General features: G+C 45.8%; 1 protein-coding gene across 2 annotated transcripts in view; it reads right to left on the bottom strand.

The window, feature by feature from the left end:
* Creb5 (cAMP responsive element binding protein 5) overlaps nucleotides 1-24,484 on the bottom strand; it is a 309,727-nt gene that overhangs the window by 117,607 nt on the left and 167,636 nt on the right. Inside the window, exon 1 of one of the 2 annotated variants that reach the window (XM_041640282.1) lies at nucleotides 2,734-2,791. The exons of the other annotated variant lie outside the window; for it this stretch is intronic. Coding sequence (XP_041496216.1) covers nucleotides 2,734-2,780 — 47 coding nt within the window. The 5' untranslated portion in view covers nucleotides 2,781-2,791. Of the gene's footprint in view, nucleotides 1-2,733; nucleotides 2,792-24,484 lie in introns of those variants that run through there. 2 annotated transcript variants of the gene reach the window in all.

Genomic DNA, 24,484 nt, shown 5'->3' with positions numbered 1-24,484 from the left:
AGCAAGAATACCTTCTCTGTTCCTAAGGGCCTCAGCACACCCGTGATGCCCACTGAGCTATGCATGGTGACTAAGGACTAATTACGACCCTCACCCTGAGTGAGTTCCCTCACAGATGGGCACTTATGGTTATTCCCAATGTGAAGCTGACTCCAATAAACTCACAGCACGTGCTTTACCATCAGCCAGTAGGATGAGAGAGAGAGAGAGAGAGAGAGAGAGAGAGAGAATATGAATGAATGTGGAAAACCTACTACTTGGAATTTGACCAGAGAATAGAAGTCTTGTTCAGGGAAAACTCTGGGTCGAATACAAGCAGTTAGGACTTTTGCATAACCTTTAAAACTCTAAATTTCAATTTCATTTAAAAACTTGAGACTCACTCAAGCACTTAGCCTCTGAACGTTTGTCAAGCACACATACATCCTTCGCACTGAAACAAACAACAAGATCCAACAGAATATCTCTGGAACTTGTATGAACTTGAACTTGTAAGAAAATGATGCCATGCATCCAGGCGAGACGCAGACTTTGGAAGAATCTGCTTCTTGTAAATACCGTCCTTCCCCATGCAAGTGAGGGTGGCACCGTGCTCCTCACCCCACTGATGTGCGCAACCTATCGGGACCACTTGTGGGACCAGGAACTTCTCTCTTGTCTCTTGGGCCACTTTGACAGGCAAGCCTAGTTAGTTATGTGACGCAGAAGGCTGGCTCTTCCTGAGCAGTGCTAGAAAACTACAGATCACGTCTCATAAGGAGCCTTCATTCCAAAAGCAAGGTGAAAATCAAGCGACTTTCCAAGCAGGCAGAGGCAAGTCCCTCTTCACCCTTCTCCATTCATTTCTTCAGGAACTCTAATGCCAGGGGAGTGTAAAACACACCTTTCTCTGAAAAGTTATGCCAATGCTTTTCAGCACACATCATTACTGTGTGTGTGTATATATGTATGCATGTATATAGGTATATATACATATTTATACATTTATACACACACACACACACACAGCAATTGCACCTGCTCTATTGCTGGAAAACTTTGCAAGAAGAGACTTCAGTGATGGTAAAAGGTAAGCTTCGTATGTGCAGGAGGAGGGGCTTAGTTCCATCACTCACATTTAAAACACGGGCTTGCTGCACCCAACAAAGCAAGCTCAGGGATAGATTGTGACCCCCTCCTCTCTCCCCCTCCCCCCAGAAAGCACTTCTCCAGCCTCCATTCCCCTTTCACCTCTGGCCAGAAAGGAGGGAATAGAAAGGCTCATTGCATGTCGTGATTAATTTCACACAAAATATGCAAACACTTTGCAGGGATGAACCCCTTGCCTCTGTTCACATTGATCTGCCTGATAAACCCGATTAAGCCAGGAGAAGGGCAGAGCCCCCACAGGGTGAGCTGGCCTTGCTCTCTCCTGCTAGGGGCTTTTAAGGCATACACAACACCAAACCCACATATGACACGGAAAGGTGGTGATAAGTTTCCACGCCGCCATCTCTATTTCTCTGCCTCTCTGGAGAGCATTGGGAATGGAATCATTACCTCTAACCGTGTATTAGCATCAATCCATTACCCTACTGTTAACTTGTTTCTAAAACAAATCAATCAAAGGTTTTTGTTAATCACCCCTCCCACTTCTCCCAGTGTATAAAATTAACTTAAGAAGACGAGTGTCTTCAAGACAGCGCTAGGTCACGTCCAGCGCCACATGGAACACCCTGGAGTTAGAATGCTGAAGCAAACACACACTCACTGCCAACGGTAGCTGAAAAGACAGCGGGAGACGGCTGCTACTTCTGCGCATCATCAGATAGTCCTTTTAAAACACATCCCTGCATTCGTAACAGAGAAGACACCACAACCATGAACTCTTCCTCCTCAGCACCATGGATGCAATAGTGTCCCAATCGTTAACAGTTCACCCGCTGCACTCAGAAAGCCCTCCCGACCCTACCCACCACCACCCCATCACCGAGACCTTTTATGAAAAGACAACTGTTTTAAGGTGAAGAGGAGGGTGGGGGGGGGGGGGGGAGAAAGAGAGAGAGAGGATGAATTCTGGTGGAGGAAAATAATATACAGCTGTAATAATACTGTGTTTTTAAAATACCAAACTATAGTTTTACTTTTAATAATAAAAGATAAAAAAGGGGTGCCTGCGAATAATTAGAGGTTGCAGCCTGAAGGCAGTTAAAGTCACTGCAATTGATAATAAACTGAAAACCCCTTGAGAGCAGGTAAATGCTTTGCAACATTGACCCCCCTCTCACGTTACTTAACTACCCTGTGGTTCTTGCATTACATCACCGTTCCAGCGATTGGTCCCTGCGTTTTAACTCTCTCCCTGTCTCCTCCGATTAGGAGCAACACAGCAGCAAAGAAACTTCTCCGGAGTTTGCTCTTTCTCGATTTGCTTTTGTATTTGTGGCTTTTTTTTTCTTCTCCCGTGGCTTCGGTTGGCTTGACTGATTTCCCCCCTCTTGCCTGGCCTCTAACTCATTCAGGTCTCTATACGAGGACGGGGAAAAAAAAGCCCAACTCTGATCAAAGTGAAAAGAAATGCCTCTCAAGGCAAGAAGAGGAGCGGAGGGGCTGGGGAGAGGGGAGAAGAAGGGAAACAAAGGCGGTAGGAAGGCGAGAAAGGGGAGAGAAAGGAGGAAGGCTCCAGAACAGAAAGCAGTAGGGGCCCCAAAAAGCTCTAAAATCAAGAAACAGAAAATAAAATTACAAACCAACCTCATGGCCATCACTGAGGCTGAATTCCCTCCTGAGGTGCAGAACATGAGAGCTGTGGAATGAGTGTGTGTAGAATTTGAGCCAAAGCTTAACTAGCTTGAGTGACTCATATCCTTCCCATTTGATTCCAGGCCAAGCAATGATGTAATGCGCTGGCCCTTCTTTAGCGCCCTGCTCCGGCTCTCTCCCTCTGGCTCCTCTGCTCGCTCTCTTTCTCCCGGGCTCGCCCTCCTCCCCCTTCTCCTTTTTAGCTCAGTGCTGGTGAAGTCACCATTTAAATCTGGCAGAACTGAAGCGAAAACTTCAATGTAACCAAAACAGCCCCAGGCCCAGTTCCCGGCTCAGGGCCTTCGTGGTGCGATCGCCCTTAGAAACCAGTAAACAGAGGAGGAAACAGTGCTGTCCGGGATGGCCTACAGCTGCTGCCGACGGAGCTCAGAGAGGGACCCCCGAGGGTCTGCGACTAGGGGTGGCATTGCTCTGCTGGAAATAAATAAATGAATCTTTAAACTGGGTTTGGTACGCGCCCTAAGTTCGGAGCTAGGGTAACGACAATGAAGAGATGGGAACACCGATACCAGAGAGGGGACAGGTTGAAGCACCCAGCAGCAAAAGCCAACTCCAGTTACCAAGCAAAGGGCTTCAGCTCAGAACCAGGTGACAGGGTTTCCACTGCCGTGGACACGTTTTCCTGGAGCTACATGGGGTTTTCTGCAGAATGCCACCCTGTTACCCCGCCCCACCCCCACCCCCAACTTCTCATATCTGACCTCCCTGTCAGCAAGGGCAAAACCACTTCTGGTCCAAACACACGCCTGTGTCTGGAATCATCAAGGACTGTGAAATCGAAGTCATTTCTCCCTTCATGGGCCGCTCCGGGGGCTTTTTACCGTGCTGAGAGAAAGGACCTCTGCGAGCTGAGTGAAACCTGGTCTCTCCAAGGTTAGCTCTCAGCTGAGGGAAATGATGCCGGACCTTTCAGAACAAAAGACAAGCCTCCCATTCGTCACCTTGCTGCAGGGATGGGATGGACGCTGGGGTGGAGCCGCGTGTTTTAAGAGTGTTCAGGTTGAGCAAACAGTATGGATGTCTTTCTCTCTTTTTAATTACAGGGGGACGAAAACAGCTTGGGAGCGGTGGAGAAACCAAACGGTATCTTCACAAACGATAGCAAAGCCCGTTTAATTGCTGAATTCTCACTCCGTTAAACAGGGTACCTGGAAGAGTCCTGACTCTGGGCAGCTTTGTTACCACAGCTCTCTTATTCCACTTTTACTATTTCCCATCACAGCTTTGTGCCTCCTCCTTATCAAAAAATAAAAATAAAAAGTAAATTTTTGAAAAAGGGAACTCACTAGGATTTTTTTTTAACCACAAAAGCAGAAGAAAGGCATGAGGTTGCATTTCCCTCCCATACGTGATCATAGCTTTGACTACAGTCTAGTGCCCTCATCATTGTGCGCCAGGGAATCGGGGTACCCGATAAAAACATGTCTCTTCACATGGCACAAAGCAGGGAGGGACCTTTAGTTCTGGGGAAATCACTTAGCTTATTAAAGATACCCACTGTGGAAGGTCCGGACCTGTTCATCTGGATCCGCTGGGATTTAACTCAGCTCCAGGGACTATCTCTCCACTCAGGATCTGCCCCCACACTCCCTGGCAAGCTGCCCCCTGTCACAACGTCCTCAATCGATGCTGAGGCCGCAGTGGCTCCCCGTGACACCTTTAGCAAGGCAGGCAGCTCTGAATTAGAGGTGATCAGCCAGAGGTACAGCTGGCGCCACGGAAGCCCGTGCCCTGACAGAGGCAAATGTGGCTGTTACAGCGTGGCCCACCGTGTCAGTGGCCTAGATAACTCACTTTTGTCTCGCTGCCCAAGCAGCCATTGATTTTTCTTCTACTGCAGGGAATAAATAACGCAAAATTTTCAACAGCTCCTACAAGCTATAATTCCAAGTCAGCTTGGCAAAATTTTATATAAATGACTTTCGCCTTTTTAGAAGAGATTGACTCTATTTTCTCCATTTGTCCTCTCCTGTCCACTAATATCCTTCCTTGTCTAAGCTTCCATACTTAATGTCTTGGTGCTATTATTTTAGGGATATCAAAATGGTCTAGGAGGTGGGGTTTTCCAAATTAACATCTTCCTATAAACTTCATACGCTGTGCCTAGGATTGTTTTATCCCACAACATAGGGGTCGGATTAAGCTGTTGGGTGATGGGCCTCATCTGGGTTGGAATGAAATTGTCATAAACATTTCACCCAGAGACCTTCCCTGGGCTTTCCCTGGAAAGTTGCAAAGATGATACCTTTGGCCAAAGCCTGACGAAGACCTCCGCTGAGGTCCTCAGGCATCACGGTTCTCCAACACAAGGAGTCTAGCGAGGGCAAGTGAACCTCAGACCAGAGTCACATATCCAAGAGTTCAGTGTTTCCAGAACTCACACAAACTGCAAGGACCTAGAGATGCCTACGATGCCTGGTCAGGGACAACACACCAGGGTTCCACTGTCCCAGGGCTCACAAGTTCCAGTAGAGCTCCTTCAGGAGAAACAGAGGAATAAACACTACTGCTTTGCAGTGCGGGACTGAGTCGAGACCAGTAGCAGAGTTCAAAGAGGTCTGAGTGTTTGTTCTTCTTCACACTTTCTGCTTGAAGCATCGGCTTCCTTTCTGCCGCTTTTCAACCAAAGAATGGCCACTCGGCGTCTCCCACTGTGGAAAAGAAATCCTGGCTTTCCTCCTATGTGCAACTAACTGGAGAGAGACTATCCTAATTCCCACAGGCACTTCCCCTCCAGACCTCATTTTTCACCCATTCACCCATGTTGCCCCCTGGCCCCCACTCCTGTCCCTCCATGCTCAGGCTGCTTCTATGGAGAGCCTGCTTTCAGTGGTGTGAACGGGTACAGGGCTGTAATCCTGGTGGGGTCCTTCACTGAAGCAGACCCGGCCAGTGGGCTAGGCCCTCAGATTGGCCAGCTCGCTCAGGATGGCGTCCAACACTGTCCTCTGAGGAGCCGTCCTCCTTGGGGAGAGGGTGGCGGTACCGCACAGCTGTTCCATGTAACTCACTCAGCCTCCCAGCTCCTGATGACACGATCGGCTCCAAAGAAGAGGAAACCTCTGAGATTTGAGCCCCTCTGGATTCTTTCCAAAACACCCTGCTGGAAAAGGCACAGCGGGACTTGCAGGAGCTGAAAGGCCCAACAACCAAGGAGAGGAAGCTTTCTGTGCCTGTGACTTTCTGGGCTCCGTGACATTATGGAAGACACAGATGACGATGTAAGAAGTAAGGACCCTTCCTAGGGGAAGCCGGCGGGATTTTTGTTTTGTTTTTTTCCTTTTAAGCTTCATCTATTCCCCTCAAGGCAAAGCATGTCATCTTCTCCCAGACATTGTTTTTAAAATTTAACCCATGATTCCTGTAGTCCCTGGGGAACTTGAGAGGCCAGATAATTTCAGAGTTAAACAAGCTGTAATGGCTATCACATGTAATCAGCCATAAACCTAGTATTAAAAATTATCCCCCCAAATGTGGCATCTCTTCCTTTTTTAATTTAGAATAACCATCCAGGTGGTTTTCCAAGGACCCCCTTTGCAAATTGCTTCCAGCGGACCTTCCGGTCACAGACCGCTGCACACCCACATGGTGTCACTCAGCATTCCTTTCAACTTGGGTGTCCCTTGTTTTCACAGTGGACAGAGGCGGAGGGGTGTCCGTGGCACGTACCCTCAACCATGTGCAAGCAGGACCAGGAGGCTCAGGCCAGCGGGCCTGATGATACCAGCCCTGGGCTCGCCAAGAAGAAAGTAAGGCCTTGAGTGATTTCTCCTTGATCACTCCTGTCTGGTACCTACTGCCGCTCCTCCAGCCTGGCACCAAGAACCCTCAGGCAACTGACTGGCCGTTCTCGTGTCAAATGCCACATGCGATGTCCTGAAGAGGCAATACTGTGAGAAGGGGCAGGATCATCTAATGGCAGACAACTTTCAGGGTGGGTAGGTAATGGGAGGTCAGGTGAGACCTTTGCTCAGCCCTAAAATATCACAACTGAATTTGATTACCTCTTTCCCCAAAAGTTTACTTCAGTCTTCAAATAAAGATACCCCTGTGTCACTGGAGGCTGTCATACTTTCTCAAAGGCACGTGCCCCCCTCCCCCCACTGAGTATCTGTTGATGGAACAGATGAGAGCACATGGCAGTCTGGGGATTACCTGGCCTATGCTTGTCTCCCAGGACATGAGGCTCTCTGATTTAGAGAGAGGTCAGGTCTAGGGAGTACCCTCCCGTGCTTGTCCTTCTCAACAGCCGTTCGCTCCTCCTCTCTTACAGGACTTTCTTTTTGCAACCTAGGCCTTGGCAGGTTATCTAGCTCATAAGGAGTAAGGCCCCAAGAAATCTGACTGAATCCCCACCAGTCGCTTCCCAGGCTGCCCAGCTCTCCCTGGAACTTCTCCTCCCTAGAAGGTCCTGCTCCCACTGGTACACTTTTTTGTTTTTCTTGTTTTGTTTTGTACATTTCTTAGGGCCTGGAAGGTCTGGGATGAGGAGAAAACTCCAGGGAGCCTGCAGGCCTGGGCAGGTGGTCTTCTTCCTCTGAGCTCTGCACTTTCTCCTCAGAGGCTTTCAGGTCCCCCAACCCCTTTTCATGAAGCCTAAGGCACATGTGGAAGATGAGCCATGGCGTTAAACAAGGAGCAACCAAAACTAGAGCTTGTCTGACGGCTTCCCACGTGACACCTCCAGTGAACTAAAAACTGAGACGAGGAGACCCACGTGGCTTCCTGGGTACCCCAAGGAGAGGGAGACAGATACTAGGACCCACTCAGGCCAAAATTGATGGTTGTGTCTCTTTTAACCAAAGCCTCTGCAACCCACTGGAGGAGCTGTAGAAGGGGCTAAAAATGGGCTAGGATGAGATGAGATGGACGAAACGGATGAGTGAAGCATGCTTTCATTGAGAGATTTCAGAGGGTCAGAGCCTCTACCGCATTCAGGTCTTCATGCCAAGTGGATTCAGGATATGGCCCAGCAGTCACCAGAATTGGCTCAGAGCAATTAATCCAAGGGCATGTGACAAAGTGAGAAAAAAGAAGGCATTGTGGCTTGGTTGGCTACACTGATGACAGGAGATGATCGAGCAGATGTCCACTTTCCACTCAGGCCCAGTGCTGCGACTGAGTTGCCGAGGCCAAAGCACCCGAGCAGGTTATAAAAGCCAAGCAGACATTTACTCCAGGGACAGACAGACCACTGAGGGGTAGGTGAAATACCAAGCTGTAGGTTCCTACTGGCACCCACGAGTCCAAACCCGTGCTGACAACGGCAGCTGCCCAAAGGCCCATGAACACTGATAGACTCAGCAAAGTTGTGGGGCTCAGTTGAGGAGAGGGAGTAAGACCTGCCACAGTCAGGAATTTTCCCTATCAGCTCTCCCTCTTGCAATCCCACATCCTTCGGACTCCTAATCACTTTCCTCATGATGTTGTTTGTGTGGAACATAATTATGGTCCTCTCCGGTCTGCCTCAGAACTGTACAAGTGGTAATATTTCTTTTGTTTTGCGTCATCGGACACATCTGTGATATGATCATTAACCATCATGAGCTGAAAATTGAATGCCCAGTGGTCAAACACTAAGTCAGGGGCATGACTACAATCCTTTCCCCACACTGTTCTGTATCAAGGCTATCGGCCCTGCTCCTGACCTGGCAAGGATGGTGGAGGATGTATGAAGACAGCCGTCTCTTCCAAATGCCATGATTGTGCCCGGAGAACTGTTCAAAGAGACAGGCTTCGCATAGACGGGAAAAGGAAGAGAGTTTCGTTGCAAAACCTCAAAAAGTAAGAAATAAGAAAGATGCTCTCCCTGGTCCTGAGGGTCTCACACTCCTCACATGCGCTTGGCCACCTCACTTTCATATCCCCGAGTATCATCAGGGCCACACTCTGTCCCAACACTGCAGACTCTGTATCTTCAGCTCTCCAGTCCCCACTCCACTATCCCGAAGGCAAACAAGTGCCTACCAGAACTTGACCATTTTTGGCAACTCAGCTTGTAGGGACTCTCAAAATCAGTGAAAAAGAGTAGAATTTACACACTGTAAATTCTAACCACTGAGTTATTCTATTCATGGATCATCTTGCCCCTCTGCCTCCAAATTCCTTGCCACTGTACATTGTAGTTAATCATCCCTTAATCCCAGTGAGGAATTGGTTCCAGGACACCTGTGAGTACCAGAACCTGAATATGTTCAAATCTTATATATATAATATATGCATGCATACATATATAAATCATGCACACACACATTGGCATAGCATTGGCATATAACTTGTGCACATGCATCCTTATGCAGTAATGACTTGTCAGAACAAAAATTCTAAGGATATTTTCTGCTGTCTGTTTTTATTGTTAAAACTATTCACACACACACACACACACACACACACACACACACACACACACGGCTTTTGAGAATACTAAGGAAGGCTAAACTATGGAAATGTACTTGCATTTCCATTCACTAGGAACCCCGCTGTGGGACTCTGTGCAGCTTATAACTGACCTCCCTTTGAAGAGAGTGGTGTCCCAGCACGGATCGACTAAAAGGGTTTCTGCAGGAAGATTTCCCCAACACTTCTGTTGCATGAATGGGAAGGCTCTTTTTTTTTTTTTTTTTTTTCCTGTTTTAAACCTCAAGCCTTGGGCCTTCCAAATGAAATTATCTGTGTTTTGATTAACTGGGCCCCTGGGTTAAAATGTTGGTTTTGATAACGGACAATAAATGAAAGAGAAACTGCTGACATAATATTTTGGTTTCCAAATCCACTTCCACATTCTGCTGTCCTTCTCAGGCCCGTACATGACTGTGGTTTCTGTATTTACACCAGAATTCTGGAAGGAAAGGTGCAGTTAATCCTGCCCAACAATGAAGTTAGCCTCTGAGCTCTGAGCAAATGATTGTGATGCCTCTCTCTCTCGTGTGTGTGTGTGTGTGTGTGTGTGTGTGTGCATTGGCACGTTCGAGTCTTTCCAAAAGCACAGTACAACGTGATGAAAAAATGGTTTAGTTTCTTCCCTATGACAGGGAAGACAGATTAGTTATGATGTCCAAGAGGGCTCATAAAAAAGTTCCCAGACTTCTCCTTCTTCACAAATTTGAGCATTCTTCTGACATTAATAGAAATAGGAAGGAAATTGAAACCAAGGTCCATCTGCATTTATCCCCGTATGCAGTCTCTGATATTTCCTTTTTCAAAGAATACTTTTATTCTTTGAAACTTCTATATACTTATCCAAAGTTCACTGATCCCATCCTTCCACTGCTGCCCTCCTCCAGGTGCCCTAGCACTCCCCACTGAGCTTCCCTTCCACTTTATGTTCTCTTGATAAATATTCTCAGTGATTCTCAGATTCCCTGTGCTTCTAAATATCTGGCTACAGAATAAAAATGAAGATTTCCGGTTATTTTCTTAGATACTGCGTAAGTAAAATTGGAGGCTGAAGAATGTGTATTTTAAAAGTAGAGACTCCCAGAGTTCTAATGCTGGTTATTTCTACACTAAATTATGAGCAAGATTAAACTCTAGACAGTCATCTTGGGATGGCTAGCCTATGAGCATAAACTGTAAATGAATGTGAGGGCCCCGTGGGGTGTCCTCTGCCTATAATCTCAGCTACTCAGGAGGCTGAGGCAGGGACTGCTGAAGCCAAGAACTTCAAGACTAGCCTGAGCAACCAACATAGCGACACCGTGTCTCAAAATAACAACACACAAAAAAATCACCATGTTTTAAAATAAAATAAATAGGGGCTAAAGCTACAGGTCAGTTGTAGAGTCCTTTCTCAGCATTTTCGAGTCCTTGACTCAATTCTCAATACTCCAAGGGGGTGGGGAAAGTAAATGAGTAAAGTGAACAAAAGAAATGTGCATTTTCCTCTGCTGTCTCTGTGTTTTAAAGAACCCAGGATTGTTCTCTCCTCTCTATTTCCTAAGGTAAAAAGAACACAGTGATTTGTCTGCAAATGACCAACCCTCGAGGAACTGAGTGTCGTGTTGCTTCCAAAACAGGATGCCTATGGTGGCTAGAAAGAAAACATGCCTGTTCACAGCAACCTGACACCCATCTACATACTTTGTGGGATTGTGTCCTCCAGGACCCCGGATAAGATTGCCGTTTCCTGACTTGTGACTAGTTTTGCGAGGCATTCCCCTTCTGTTTACGTTCAATGCCTCCAGATGTTTTTCTTGCAATGCTTCTTCTCTCCTAATGTGACTGTCCCAGTGGGGCGGGGGTGGGGGTGTCTTGGTGAGAGGACTCTTTCATGGTCCTAGTCCACTATACCTTGGATCTTGGACATAGGATGGTTCTTTTCTTTTCTTTTCTTTTCTTTCTTTCTTTCTTTTTTTTTATTTTCGAGAGAGTGTTTCTCTGTAGTTTTTGGGGCCTGTCCTGGGACTAGCTCTTATAGATCAGGCTGGCCTTGAACTCATGGAGATCTGCCTGCCTCTGCCTCCCGAGTGCTGGGATTAAAGGCGTGCGCCACCACCGCCCAGCAAGATGGTTCTTTTTCCTTGAAATGTAGTTGAGCATCAAAGATGGTTGCGGTTCTGGGTCCTAAGGAATGCAGCACAGGGTTCCTGTCTTTAGGGTCCTTCATCCCCTACTTGTCCTAAAGGCTCTTAAAAGCATGTTTTAGAAGCCTTTTATCCCTAACCTTGTCGAGTACGACAGCACTTAGGAGGAGAAAGCGCCTGTCTTTCCACATCCAGAACTCAAGAGTGACTGATGAAGGGGAATAGCATCACAACCTGTGAGTCATCAAGGCCTCCATCTGCTGAGCAGTGAGACTAAAGTGTCTGAATTATAATGATCCACCTTGTACAGTTTCTGTTGGACCAACTCTTTATCATACTGATCTTGTCGTGGGACCACAGAAACAGCTATTAAAATGGATATCACTATATAAGGCTAGGGCACAGACACATGGAAAACCTTGGTGGGCGCTGAATGCCTAGGAGAGGAAGCAAACGAACAGTAACGGCACAATGACTTAGGCACAGGCATGGCAGACGTGCTGGCTCTAGACAGCAGTGGTTGGGTGCGGTCTCTGGGACACCCGAAAGACAAGCATTATTATGAAAGTCAGAGACATTGACACATTTCTTTCTTTTATTTAAATGTACTTATTTGTTGAGATATGGTCAGTCTTGCTATGTCTCCCAGGGAAGCCTCCAGTTCAAGATCCCCTTGCCTCAGTCTCCAAAATGTTGGGAGGACTGGCAGGTGTCACCACACCCAGCAGTCGCTCAAGCTTTTGTATGTTGTTGGTGCTTATGACATCTCCAGCATGGGGCCACCAAGCCGCCTTCAGCTCTGACAGGCGCTAAAACCATTACTATCCCTTTATTCAGAGAAGCATGCTGACAGAAGGTCCAGGGCCAAAGATTTGGAGATGAAGAGATGTGGGTTAGCATTGAGGGCTCTCGTCTGAGTCTTAGGGGAGCAATCCTCTTTAATGATCTGGGTACTCTCAGATCTAAATACTAACTGCCTGGTAGTTGCCTTTGCCATTTGGTGGAGATGGGGGAGAGGGACATCCTCGGACTTGACCCCCTATGGCAAACCTCTCCCTTTTCAAATGCAAATTGTCACTATGTGTGGGTCCCTAATTCCAAGCTGCACAGTATCCCTGAGTCACAGTTGCTTCGGGGTGACAGAAGCTGAAGGTCAGGCAGCTTTGAGCCTAGCAGGTCCCTGAATTCACTCTGGGATGCTCCGTGTTAATTCCTCAGTTTCTGTTACACTAACAGAGGCCGTGTGTTGTTACCTGATAGCCCTTGGCTTGGCAAAGCTCAGCAAAATCCAGATCCTTCTGTTTCTCTCTTAGTCTCCCCTTTCACTCCACTTACCCAATACCTTTTTCTTAGCTGACTTCAAGTCACTTCTCAAAAGGTTTAGTTGATAAAGGTGAATTTGCCCTATTGTACGTGTTATGAAGTCAAGAAAACCTGAGACAGATGGTCATATGATGGTATTTGAGGAACCAGGACAGGAGAGGCTGGTGTGTGTGTGTGTGTGTGTGTGTTGTGTATATGTGAGTTGTGTGTTTTTTTGTGTATGGGTATGTGTATGTGTGTGTGTGTGTATGTTTTGTGTGCTGTGTATGGTTTTTGTGTGTTTATGTTCGCGTCTTTTGTATGTTCACATGTTGTGCATGTGGTGTCTCTGTGTGTATGTATGCACGAATTCTCAACCTAGGTTTCAGAAACACATAAGAAAAGGAGATAGAGACAGAGACCCACATTGGAGCACCGGACTGAAATCTCAAGGTCCAAATCAGGAGCAGAAGGAGAGAGAGCACGAGCAAGGAACTCAGGACCACGAGGGGTGCACCCACACACTGAGACAATGGGGATGTTCTATTGGGAACTCACCAAGGCCAGCTGGCCTGGATCTGAAAAAGCATGGGATAAAACTGGACTTGCTGAACATAGTGGACAATGAGGACTATTGAGAACTCAAGAACAATGGCAATGGGTTTTTGATCCTACTGCACGTACTGGCTTTGGGGGAGCCTAGGCAGTTTGGATGCTCACCTTACTAGACCTGGATGGAGGTGGGTGGTCCTTGGACTTCCCACAGGTTAGGGAACCCTGATTGCTCTTCGGGCTGATGAGGGAGGGGACTTGATCGGGGGAGAGGGAGGGAAATGGGAGGCGGTGGCGGGGAGGAGGCAGAAATCTTTACTAAATAAATAAATTAAAAAAAAATAAAAAAAGAAAACAAAACAAAGAAGATTTAAGAGTTGCAAAGGCTAAAACCAGAAACACACACACACACAGACATACACATAACAAAGCATCTTTTTACACTGACCATTGCTACAAAGAAAATAACATGAAAAGAGGAGGTGGGGTGCTGGGAGGGGAAACTACTCTAGATACGACATGCAAGAATGTCTTCTCTGAAGATGCCACAGCTTACCTGGAACTGCATTGTGAGAAGGAGCCAAGCGAAACCTTGGAGGGTGCAGAGAAAACCATCCAGATAAATAGGCAAGAAGTGACAGGGTGTGATGCTTGAAAGGAAGAAAGTCATGGTCAGAAGGGAGGGAGGGAGGGAGGGAGGGAGGGAGGGAGGGAGGGAGGAAGGGAGGGAGGGAGGGAGAGATGGGAGAAAAGGAAGGCAGGAAGAGATGAGAAGAGAGAGAAGGATGGGGTCTTGAAGAGATAAGACGTTAGACAGTCAGAAGAGACTTGTAGCATCTGATTTTAAAATATTTTTATTACTATTTATTACTTTTAAACTCTGTGTGTATGTTTCTCTGTGTGTGTATGTGTGTGTGTGTGCGCGCACGCGCGCGAACGTGCTGTGCAGGTGTGCGCATATGAAACAAATTTAGGTGCCTGCAGTGGCCAGAGGCACTGGATCGTCTAGGAGCCGATGTTACAGGTGGCTGTTGGCTGCCATGTGGGTGGTAAGAACCAAACCTGGGTCCTCTGGAAGAACAGGATATGCTCTTCATTACTGCCCCGTCTCTCTCCAGCCTCCTGATTTTAGTTTAAGGAAATCTCACTAACCATTGTGTCCCAGAGAAAAAGTTTAAGCATGGGGAACTGTTCAGAGATTTTCGTAAGAGTCTGAATAAGTGGCCATGGAAACTCATACTGGGTGGGGAGCAAAAAGCGTATATGAGGCCAGAGTCAAAATGAACAGGGGCAGCAGAGCCAGCCAATGCCACTGAGTGGGGAAAAAGAGGAGCAAGGATGACTCTGTGCTGTGACTTCATCCAGTGCGTAAATACTGTCGCTAATGGCTGCGATGAGAAAGGTGCCATCATAGATGAGTCTGGAGGGTCGGGAGTTTTGCCTTGGGCATATTAAATTTGAGATGCCTATTAGACATACAGATGGAGAAGCCAGGAAGGCAGACAACAGGAACATCTGAGCTCAGCGCAGCAGCCAGGGCTGAAGCCATCCACTGGGAATCAGTTCTGATGGACAGCCTATTACAAGTAGACGGGCAGGGCCCTGGACTGAGTCATGCACAGACTCTTCCAGTAAGAGGAGGGCAGAGGATAAAGAGGATGGGGGGAGCAGCAGCGAGGAGGAAGTCAGAAGAGAGTCCCGAGAGCCCTGATTGAGACTGGTCCTTTCAGAAAGGGTGATGGTGGCTATAGACCGAGGATGCCGTGTCTGGGTCACAGACTTGGAAGATGGGAGAACCACCACAGCATGGTTCTGTAGCTGTGGTCTATTGAGGAGAAGGTTGAGAAGGCACTCAATTCCCCTCTCCTTCTACTACTGTGCCCCCTTTCTCCATTCCTGAGCACACTGGGGAGGAAACTCCCACAATGTAGAAAAGATAAAGGGTTTTGATTGGCAAGCCATAAAAGATACGATGTTTTTAAACTACAGTCTACCCAGGAGAGGTTCCCAATGCCTTGGCCCCCTTTCTGCCTTCTGGTTGTCATTCCGGGGAAGTTATAACACAGCCCCAGCACCTCCACAGAGATATGTGGTTTTTATTAGCAAGAGATAAACTTCATGTCAGCAGAGCTCGCTTTATTCTTTACCACCCTGAGACCTGGCAAAAGTGATAAAATTAGAATTACCCATGAGCACGAGATAGAGACCTCTTTTAGTTTCTACAGTTAGGAAGCAAGATATACAAAACAAAACCTGGAAACCTCACTTAAGTATGTTATCCTATGAAAAAAGTTCATTCTGAGAGTTCCCAGGATGGCTGGGGAGAATGTAGTCTATGCAATGGCCCCAAGAGCTGCTTCCTAATAAAGAGGGAAGATGGGGAGAAGAGTTCGTTTGGATTATTCTGTATCAATAAGCACAGATGTTCTGAGATAGATTTCATTTTTAAAGTTTTATATTTGTATGTATATGTGTGTGGTGTGTGTATACACATGTGTGGAGGGCAGAGGAGCATGTGCATGTATGATATGTGTGTGTGTGTGTGTGTATACACATGTGTGGAGGGCAGAGGAGCATGTGCATGTATGATATGTGTGGTGGGTATTCACATGTGTGGAGGGCAGAGGAGCATGTGCATGTATGATATGTGTGGTGGGTATTCACATGTGTGGAGCGCAGAAAAGCATGTGCATGCATGATATGTGTGTGTATACACATGTGTGGAGGGCAGAGGAGCATGTGCATGTATGATATGTGTGGTGGGTATTCACATGTGTGGAGGGCAGAGGAGCATGTGCATGTATGATATGTGTGGTGGGTATTCACATGTGTGGAGGGCAGAGGAGCATGTGCATGTATGATATGTGTGGTGGGTATTCACATGTGTGGAGCGCAGAAAAGCATGTGCATGCATGATATGTGTGTGTATACACATGTGTGGAGGGCAGAGGAGCATGTGCATGTATGATATGTGTGTGTGTATATACACATGTGTGGAGGGCAGAGGAGCATGTGCATGTATGATATGTGTGTGTATATACACATGTGTGGAGGGCAGAGGAGCATGTGCATGTATGATATGTGTGGTGGGTATTCACATGTGTGGAGGGCAGAGGAGCATGTGCATGTATGATATGTGGTGTGTGTGTGTATACACATGTGTGGAGCGCACAGAAGAATGTGCATGCATGGATATGTGTATGGTATACACATATACACATGTGGAGGGCAGAGGGAGATGATAGGTCCTGCTCTATTCCCTTGAAATAGGGTCTCCCAATGATTCTGGACCTAAGCTAGCGACCAGCAAACCCCAGCTAGCCTCCCATTTCTGACCCCACATTGTACTTCCCAGTGCAATTACGGGTGCACATTTTATGTGGGTGCTGGGGATTTGAACTAAGTTCTGATGCTTCTGCAGCAAGAGCTCTTACCTCTCCAGGGCCATCTTTCCAGTCCCTAAGACAGATTTTTAAATGTGGAGACCCTTTCAGAACTTGTGGCAATACTCATCATATTAATTATATCCAGGACCCCTGAATCAAATGATGATAAATTCATCACTCCAAATAATAAATGAAAAAATTTAAGAGCAAGATTTCGGATGTTTATCAAAGCTCCTTTACTATTATGGGTAAATTTTTTATTATTATTTTTTTCTGAGTAGTTACATTGGGCCAGAGCCAGTCTGTCCCTCCAGAGAGACAGCCTGTACTGACTTAGAAGGAGAAAGAAGGGTGGGTGGCTGCTGGGGCTCAGGGAGTCACAGACACCCATGAGCCAGACATTGTTACGGTTACTTCAAAGTCAGGGGGACGGAACAAAAGCATCCTCCAATTTTCAAAGCACTTTGCTAATATGATCTCACAGAACATTAGAGCACGAAAGATTCTGAAGTCTGACTTTTGTCATTTTATAAGTGAAGACTAAGATACAAGAAGTCAAATCACAGGCACAGATCTCCTAGGGTCTTTGTCCCTTTCCTGGCTTTTCCAGTTACACTCGCGGGAGGCCTGGTATCTCAGGACTGGGGAGGGTGTCAGTCCTGCCCATGATTTCCACAGCTCTGGGTTCTTGGGAACGGAGGTGGTGCCCTGAGCAGCCACAGGGTTGGGGCCCAGGGCATTTCCCATTAACTCGGCCAAGTCAGCCAGCCTCTGCCAATCAGAATTTGTCAGAGCTGGCTTCATAGCAGTTATTAAATGGTCTGGTGTTTCTGTAACCAAATAAATGCATTAAGAACAGGACCCTTTTCCGGCAATTCTTTCCAACATCCTGGATCTGGTCTTAGAAGCAGATAAAAGGCAATAGAAGCTCTGGCCCTGATAAAGCCAATTTATATGCACTGCAAAGCAATCTCTTTTGTCTGTCAACTCTGCTCAACCCAGTCCCAACACCAAACAGGGATGAGAAAGGCAGCAGGCTTGGGCAATGTGCTGTTATAAGCCAGATCCACTCTCTTCACCTCTCATCCAGTGATTTTTTTTTTCTCCCATAGTAGAATCATTCTCCTTATCGGGTGCTTTATGCATTTGGTTGGAACTTTTCCCCATTAATTATCATAAAATATACATTTTTTTTCCACAGTGGTAAGGATCAAGGACAGGACATGCACTAGGCAGGCTGCCCTACCACTGAGCTTCACAGCTCCTAGCCCTCATAGAATCTACTTTACAGTCATTTAATACTGTGACCTTTTAAAGCATAGGTTCCAGTGCCCTTAGGGAAGGGATAAAACTTTCGATGTCAGAAAGAATTTTTTTTTAAAAAAATTCTAATGCTAATTATAATAAAAACAAAAGCTAACTAACCAATCCTTATTAAATTCCAATAACGGCCTCGGTTATTCTACACTGCCTTACTCAATCCTAGAACTAAGCCGGGTACATTCTTCTCCTTTTTTTACAGATGAGGAAATCGTCTCCAAAAGCCGAAACCACTTGCCCACCTTCCCACCAACCCACCACGCACGCGGCCCTGCAATTTCTTCAGATACACTAACCCAAACCAAGAGAAACGAAGAACCTCAATTCATTCTTGGTTTATCTGCATTATTCTCCCTTTAAAAATATTTATTATATTTTGAATTATTTGGATGCAGTGGGTGGTTAAGGGCACATCAGTGCAGGAGCCTAAGGGGGTCTGAAGAGGCCGTCAGGTTTCCTGGACTTGAAACTACAGGCAGTTGTGAGTTGCCTGACATGGGTACTAGGAGCCAAACCCATATCCTCCAGGAGAGTCTTCTCCAACAACCTGAGGAATTGAAAATCTCTCTTTTCTGACCTTAAAGGGCAAGATTCAAGACCAGCCCTATCGTATAACCAAAGGACTCTGTATCCCATGATAGAGATATTGGGTCATCCATGTTCATTGCTGCATTATTCACAATAACCAGAGCGTGGAAACAACCTAGATACCATCATCTGATGAATGGACATGAAAATGTGGTATGTTTATACAATGGCATGCTATTCAAGTATTAAGAAAAACGAAATTCTTAGATAATAGATGGAGCTGGAAACTGTCACTCTGAGTGAGATAAGTCAGAAGCAGAAAGTCAAATGTGACATGTTTTTTCATATAAGGATGTTAGCTTGGAACCCGTCGATAGGTGTGTTTCATCTGGAAAACCTATAGAGGTCAGCAAAGTGGTAAATGGTGTGATATGGGGACCATTCCATGGTCAAATGGAACAGGGTAGAGGAGGATGCGTAGGGAGGGATAACTGACTTTAAAAAATGTTTTGAAAAGGTCATACAGAAACTTAATACTGTAGAAACTCCCTAAATATATATCAATATTCATATAGAAAAGAACTTAAATGGAATTACCCTATAGCAGGGACAATGCCCCTACTACATGGACTAGCAAGTAAAACTCCCACTGCCAAGAATGGGCTACATTTTCTGGAGCTGTTGACTAGTAGGCCCCAAAGACTGAAACCTAACTATTGTCATTGCTCTTCGTCAACCTCTAGAACATGCCACTAAGACCCCTTTGCTGAAGATTACACACACTTGAGCCACAGAACATGGAGAAATAAAGCTGGAGCTACTCTTGAAGTTTCATCTCCACTGGCTAGCTTTCATAGCACTGGAAGGAGCTATGAGCACTACCACAGGAGAACTGTATGTCAGTCATAGCTAGCTCTGGACTCTGGGAGCCTCAGTAATATCTGGCCTGACAAGACAGCCCTATGGGCACAATAATGGTATAGATGCTATGGAAGGAACCAACCCCTTTCTGATTATACCTTTAAGATGAAACCCATACTCGAAACAAGCACTGGGGCCAAGAGTCTGGGAATAGACAGGTCACAGAGCCTAGAAGGCTACAACTGTCACTCTGCTAAATGGACATAGTAATAAAATGACATCGGATGACTTATCTCTGTACCCATAGATGAGGGCATCTCTAAACCCTCATCAGAGACATACAGCTGGTCAAGGTACAGACAAGAAGAGACTGCGGCATGCCCAATTCTAAATGGGGCATCTATAGCACCCTCTCCCCAAGGCTCAGGGATGGTCATGGAAGAGGGTGCAGAAAGACAAGACGGTAAGAGCCAGAGGCAGTGAATGGCTATAACTAAACAGTGTTTGCAGACACTGCAGGGGAGTTGTACATATGAACTCATAGCAGTTGTGACAGCCTGCAAAAGGGCTCCATAAATTCAAACCAGACAAAATTTCAGCACGAAGCAGGAAGAAGAGCCTGAAGTTCTGCCCTAAACAGAGGAGCTATTGGCACCTGATTGCTGCCAGAAAAGGAAAGTCAGTTTTCTGTAGGGTGTGGCTCCTGGTAGGGCCACCCGACTCCAGAAATACTTGGGCAGTACAAATTAGATTTGACAGACTTGAGAAAGAAAAAGACACAAAGTTGGATGGGCAAGGTGGTGGGACTAGATTTAGGAGGAGTTCAGGGGTGAATGTGATAAATTTAATGTATTGTATAAAATTCTCAAAGAACTAATAATATTGTTACTCTTAAAAAGGATAGCTCAATGTGCCTCTAGTCATGCATGTATTAAAGTATGTTATAAGAACCTAAACCTGAAAAAAAAGAGAACACAGTAGGGAGGGGACACATGTCTCAGTATGTTCCTTTCACACTATATATCTCTACATGCCTATGGTAAGGTTAATGCATTTGGCCCCCATAATCTCATAGAGGTGACCATATTAGAAGGTGTGACTTTGTTGAGTTCCTATGGCCTTTTGGAGGAAGTGTGTCACTGTGGGGGTGGGCCTTGATGTTTCCTATGCTCAGGATACCACCCAGTGTCCTGGTGCCTACAAGATGTAGGACTCTCAGCTACTACGCCAGCCCCAAATGTCTGCCTGCACACCACCATGTTTCCTGCCGTGATGATAATGGACTGACCCTCTGAACCTGTAAACGAGCCACTCCAATTGAATGTTTCCTTTATAAGAGTTGCCATGATTATGAAATCTTCACAGCAATGGAAATCCTAACTAAGACAGTGGCTCAACCAACTACCCTAGGGTTTTAGCTGTAGATTGTTAGGAATTGGTATAGTGCACACATATTACATAAACAGCCACATACATATATGCCTTTATATTAGTGAAATTTTCTTGCCTTGATTTGTATTCATTTATAGTCTCCTGTTTTTTAGGTGGCACACGAGAAATAGGTGGAATCAGAAACAAGACTGAACAATTATTCCATATAATCTATATATTCCCTCCTGTGCTGCTCTTGTATATAAAGCATTCTCACATAAAATGCTATATTTTTTATAAACTATTAACTTCTCTAATTGCTCATTAAGGAAAATAGAAAATATTTGTATAGATAGAAACTTAGCAACTCAAATTGAGGAGAGTGATTTATTTAAGAAGAGACCTTAAAATTGGCCACTAAGAGACAGTGAACCCTAATACGCACGTTCCTGATTTTGAACTTGCTGTTCACATTCTGTTGCTGTTTTATTCTTTTTGTGACAGGGCCCTCACTCTAGCCCAGACTGACCCGGATCTGCTATGTAGCTCAGGGTGGCACTGAATTCATGGTGTTCCCCTGCCTCAGCCTCTTGCTTACTGGTTTTAAAAGCATTTACTACGTCTCACCTAGGTCAGAGAACACTGTGAGAATGTTCAAGAAGGATAACAACGGCAGAAGAACTGTTTAAGAAAGAGGACATGAAGTCCCGGCTAGCCAGTTTCCCAGGCTCTGCCTGGTATGTATCTGCATCCAGATACACCCTTGGCCTGAGCTGGCAGCCCCATCTCCATGATGCACCAGAGCAGAAGTGGCTACAGCAGTAGGTGGAATTCCAGAAACAGGGATCTTGACAGAGGAAACACACAACAAATGTTTCAGTTGGGTGAGCTTGGCTTGTAGCCCAGCCAAACTGTCCACCACTGCCCCCGACAGAGGCTCATGGTTGTGTATTGTTCTTGCTTTTTGCTTTAAATTAATTTCTGATATTCAGAAGAGTTGGATAGCCTTTCTGTGTGCCTGCCCTCCTGAGCTTCTCCAAAGCTAGTACTTCATAGGATGCTGCTCATTTACCCAAACAGAAATTAACATGGAGATACACCAGGATGCTATGAATTAAAGTACAGGCTTGATTTGCATTGAATATTTTTTTCTCAAGAATTTCTTTTCTTTTCCAGGAACCAGTCCAGGATACAAACATAATGGAGTTTTAATCATTTTATTTTCTTGCTCAAAAACAAGTTCTCATGGCTAACAGAAACAAATGCTGCTCCATTTTTTTTTTTGGTCATATCTTGTATTTTTAGTGTTGTCCGTGACTATCGACTAACACATAGGCTAAAACGTCTGGGTAAGCCAAACTGGATATGCGTCATTCTCTCAATCCAGTCTGACCTTTCCCACATCCACACTTCTGTGGCTGCCTCAACTTGAAACACCTCCCACAGCTCTGCAGAGTCCCAGCCCATTTCTAGGACATGTAGCTGATGTTTCTATTTCCAGGAAGCATTCCTGGTTCCTCTGAGGTGGGAGCTTTCTCACGCAGAGTCTCTGCCTATCCCCCACAGAAGACTGCACCTTCAGGGCCATCAGAGAAAAGCAAAACGCCAGGCCTGGGCAATGGTGGGCAAGAAGGTGGATGGTGCGCATGTCCCTGATGCTAGGTGTGGTGGGGAATTTAAAAAACATCTCTTTACAAACAGAACAAATTCTTCTATATAACAGCAAGGCTATTTTTTCGCACCATTGAATTATTTTCCTTTTTGCTCATCCACTTTTGAAAAACATCATTTAATGGGACCCCTGTGGAGAATGCCCCATGCCCCAAATGACGCATTCTTGGAGATATATTCACATTCCTGAGACACAAGTAGGCTAAGCGCATTTCATCTCTGGAAGGACCTGTAGACACAAGCCTCTGCCACAGCAACAGCTGCTTACTGTTTATTGTAAAACTCAAATATTCTACATCCTTAAGAAGGGTACCTCCAAAACAGCAGTCAACTCCAGTGCTCACCCACAGCCTCTGCAACTGGCCAGCACACACTCCAAGGGAGCTATCCCTGACCACTCTCACTGGAGTGGGCACCCTCACAGTGAGCCCGAAGAGCCTCACCCAGGGACAGCAGATTAGAACCTTCTGCAGGCACGTGTCTTCAAAATTTATTCAGAGCAGATTATTCAGGGATAATAAGAGCTTCTGTTATACTTCCAAGAGCCCAGCTTTCCTCCCTACAAAGAAAGTTCTCAAATCTTATCATTAAAACCTTAGTTGATCACAGTAAAATTTAAGTCATGCTGGCTCTGCTATAGTGACTAGAAGGATTTGGTCCACAAAGGGTTACCTACCTCTTGTGTCTACAGCTCTCCTCCCCTTCCATTTCCCTCCCTTCAGCTAACCCCACCCTGACTTCTTTTTTGGCATTAAATTTTTTTTAAAAAAGCAAACGAACTTTGGCCAGATTCTCAAAACCCTGCATCTATGAGTGTGAAAGACCCATTCATCAGAAAAGAGAATCATTTGGGACCTACTCAAGGCAGGGGATTCCTGCTGTTGTCATTGATGCTTATGGGTCTTCTTCAGAGGTCTTCATAAGAACGAAGTCCTAGCCCAACCCAGTGCAATTTCTGAGAGCTGAGCCCAAGGTAGTATGGCCACCAGCCATATTAGTCACTGGGGATATTGAGTCATGTCCATTTATGAGGGGTGGGCGCCGAACATGAAATGTCCCCAAGGTGTTGGCTCATTTGGGTGCTGCAGCCGAGCCTGAGCGTAGCAGCTCCTTTTCTGATGCTAGGTTTGACACTCAAGTGTCCCCTTCAGGACACCTGGTCTTTATTTATTACCTAAACTTCCCGCCATCACCTCTTGGAACTCAACAACCACAAATTCCCCAAAGAATGTTTGCTGTTTTATTAGGCGCCGAAGATGAGACGGCAGCAAAGAACAGAACTGTTTCCCAGTTCCTGCTTTCCCTTAGGAAGCTTGATCTTCATAGGTAGGATGATCTCTGTGTGGGATTCTTGTATCCTGATGTGTACGAAATGCTCTTTGTCTAATCTTTCTCTACATTCCAGTGTATAAATTAACCCCCAAATGAAGCCATTCTTACATACAGGAGTTACTACCAGATAGCTCAGCAGCGCTTTTCAGGCAGATTTTGTAAAAATAAACGAAATAATTATTTATGCTTTCAACTGCTGTTTGTCAGGACTTATCAATTCAAGCCCCCACTCCCACCACATCTTAGCTAAATTTATTTCTCAGCAAAAGAGGGGAAAAATAATAGGTCTTGCTTTCTCTGCCCCCTTTTCTGTATAAATCCCTAAATATATTTTTTAAAGTTTCATTTAATCTGGGGCATTTGGTAAGTTGATAGTTATAGCATGCTCACAGCTGTGGGAAAACTGACATAAAAAATAACCAGCTCAGAAAAAATGGCCCATGCACAACATCTTTGAGTTTTTATGTTTTATTAGCAATTTGGACTCATTACTGTTTGGGGGAGGAAGGAAGGGAGGGAGATGTTTCTGCAAGTTGTTTCTCTAATGCATTAAGCAGAGTTTTCCAACCAAGTTTCATCCAGCTCTGCCCAGCCCCTGTAGTGGGCTGAGAGGATCGAGGCAGTGCTGAACACGGGCCCTGCTCTTCCTCCCCACAAGTCCCCCCCCCCATTTCCCGTCCCCGAAAACCACTCTCTATTAGCAGAGGTCAAACGAGGCATTATATGACGCTTCCATAGGAAAATGAAATAACCTTCTTGTCTCAACTCTGCGTGCCCTCTGATCTTTCCCAGGTTTTGTCCTTTTCTTAGGCTTTTTTTGGCAAAGCCAGGATTACC

This window comes from Microtus oregoni, unplaced genomic scaffold, assembly GCF_018167655.1.
Source record: "Microtus oregoni isolate MIOR12 unplaced genomic scaffold, Mior012 000062F_ref0000492, whole genome shotgun sequence".
In the NCBI taxonomy this organism is placed as follows: Eukaryota; Metazoa; Chordata; class Mammalia; order Rodentia; family Cricetidae; genus Microtus; species Microtus oregoni.
This window is presented reverse-complemented; position numbering and strand designations above follow the sequence as displayed.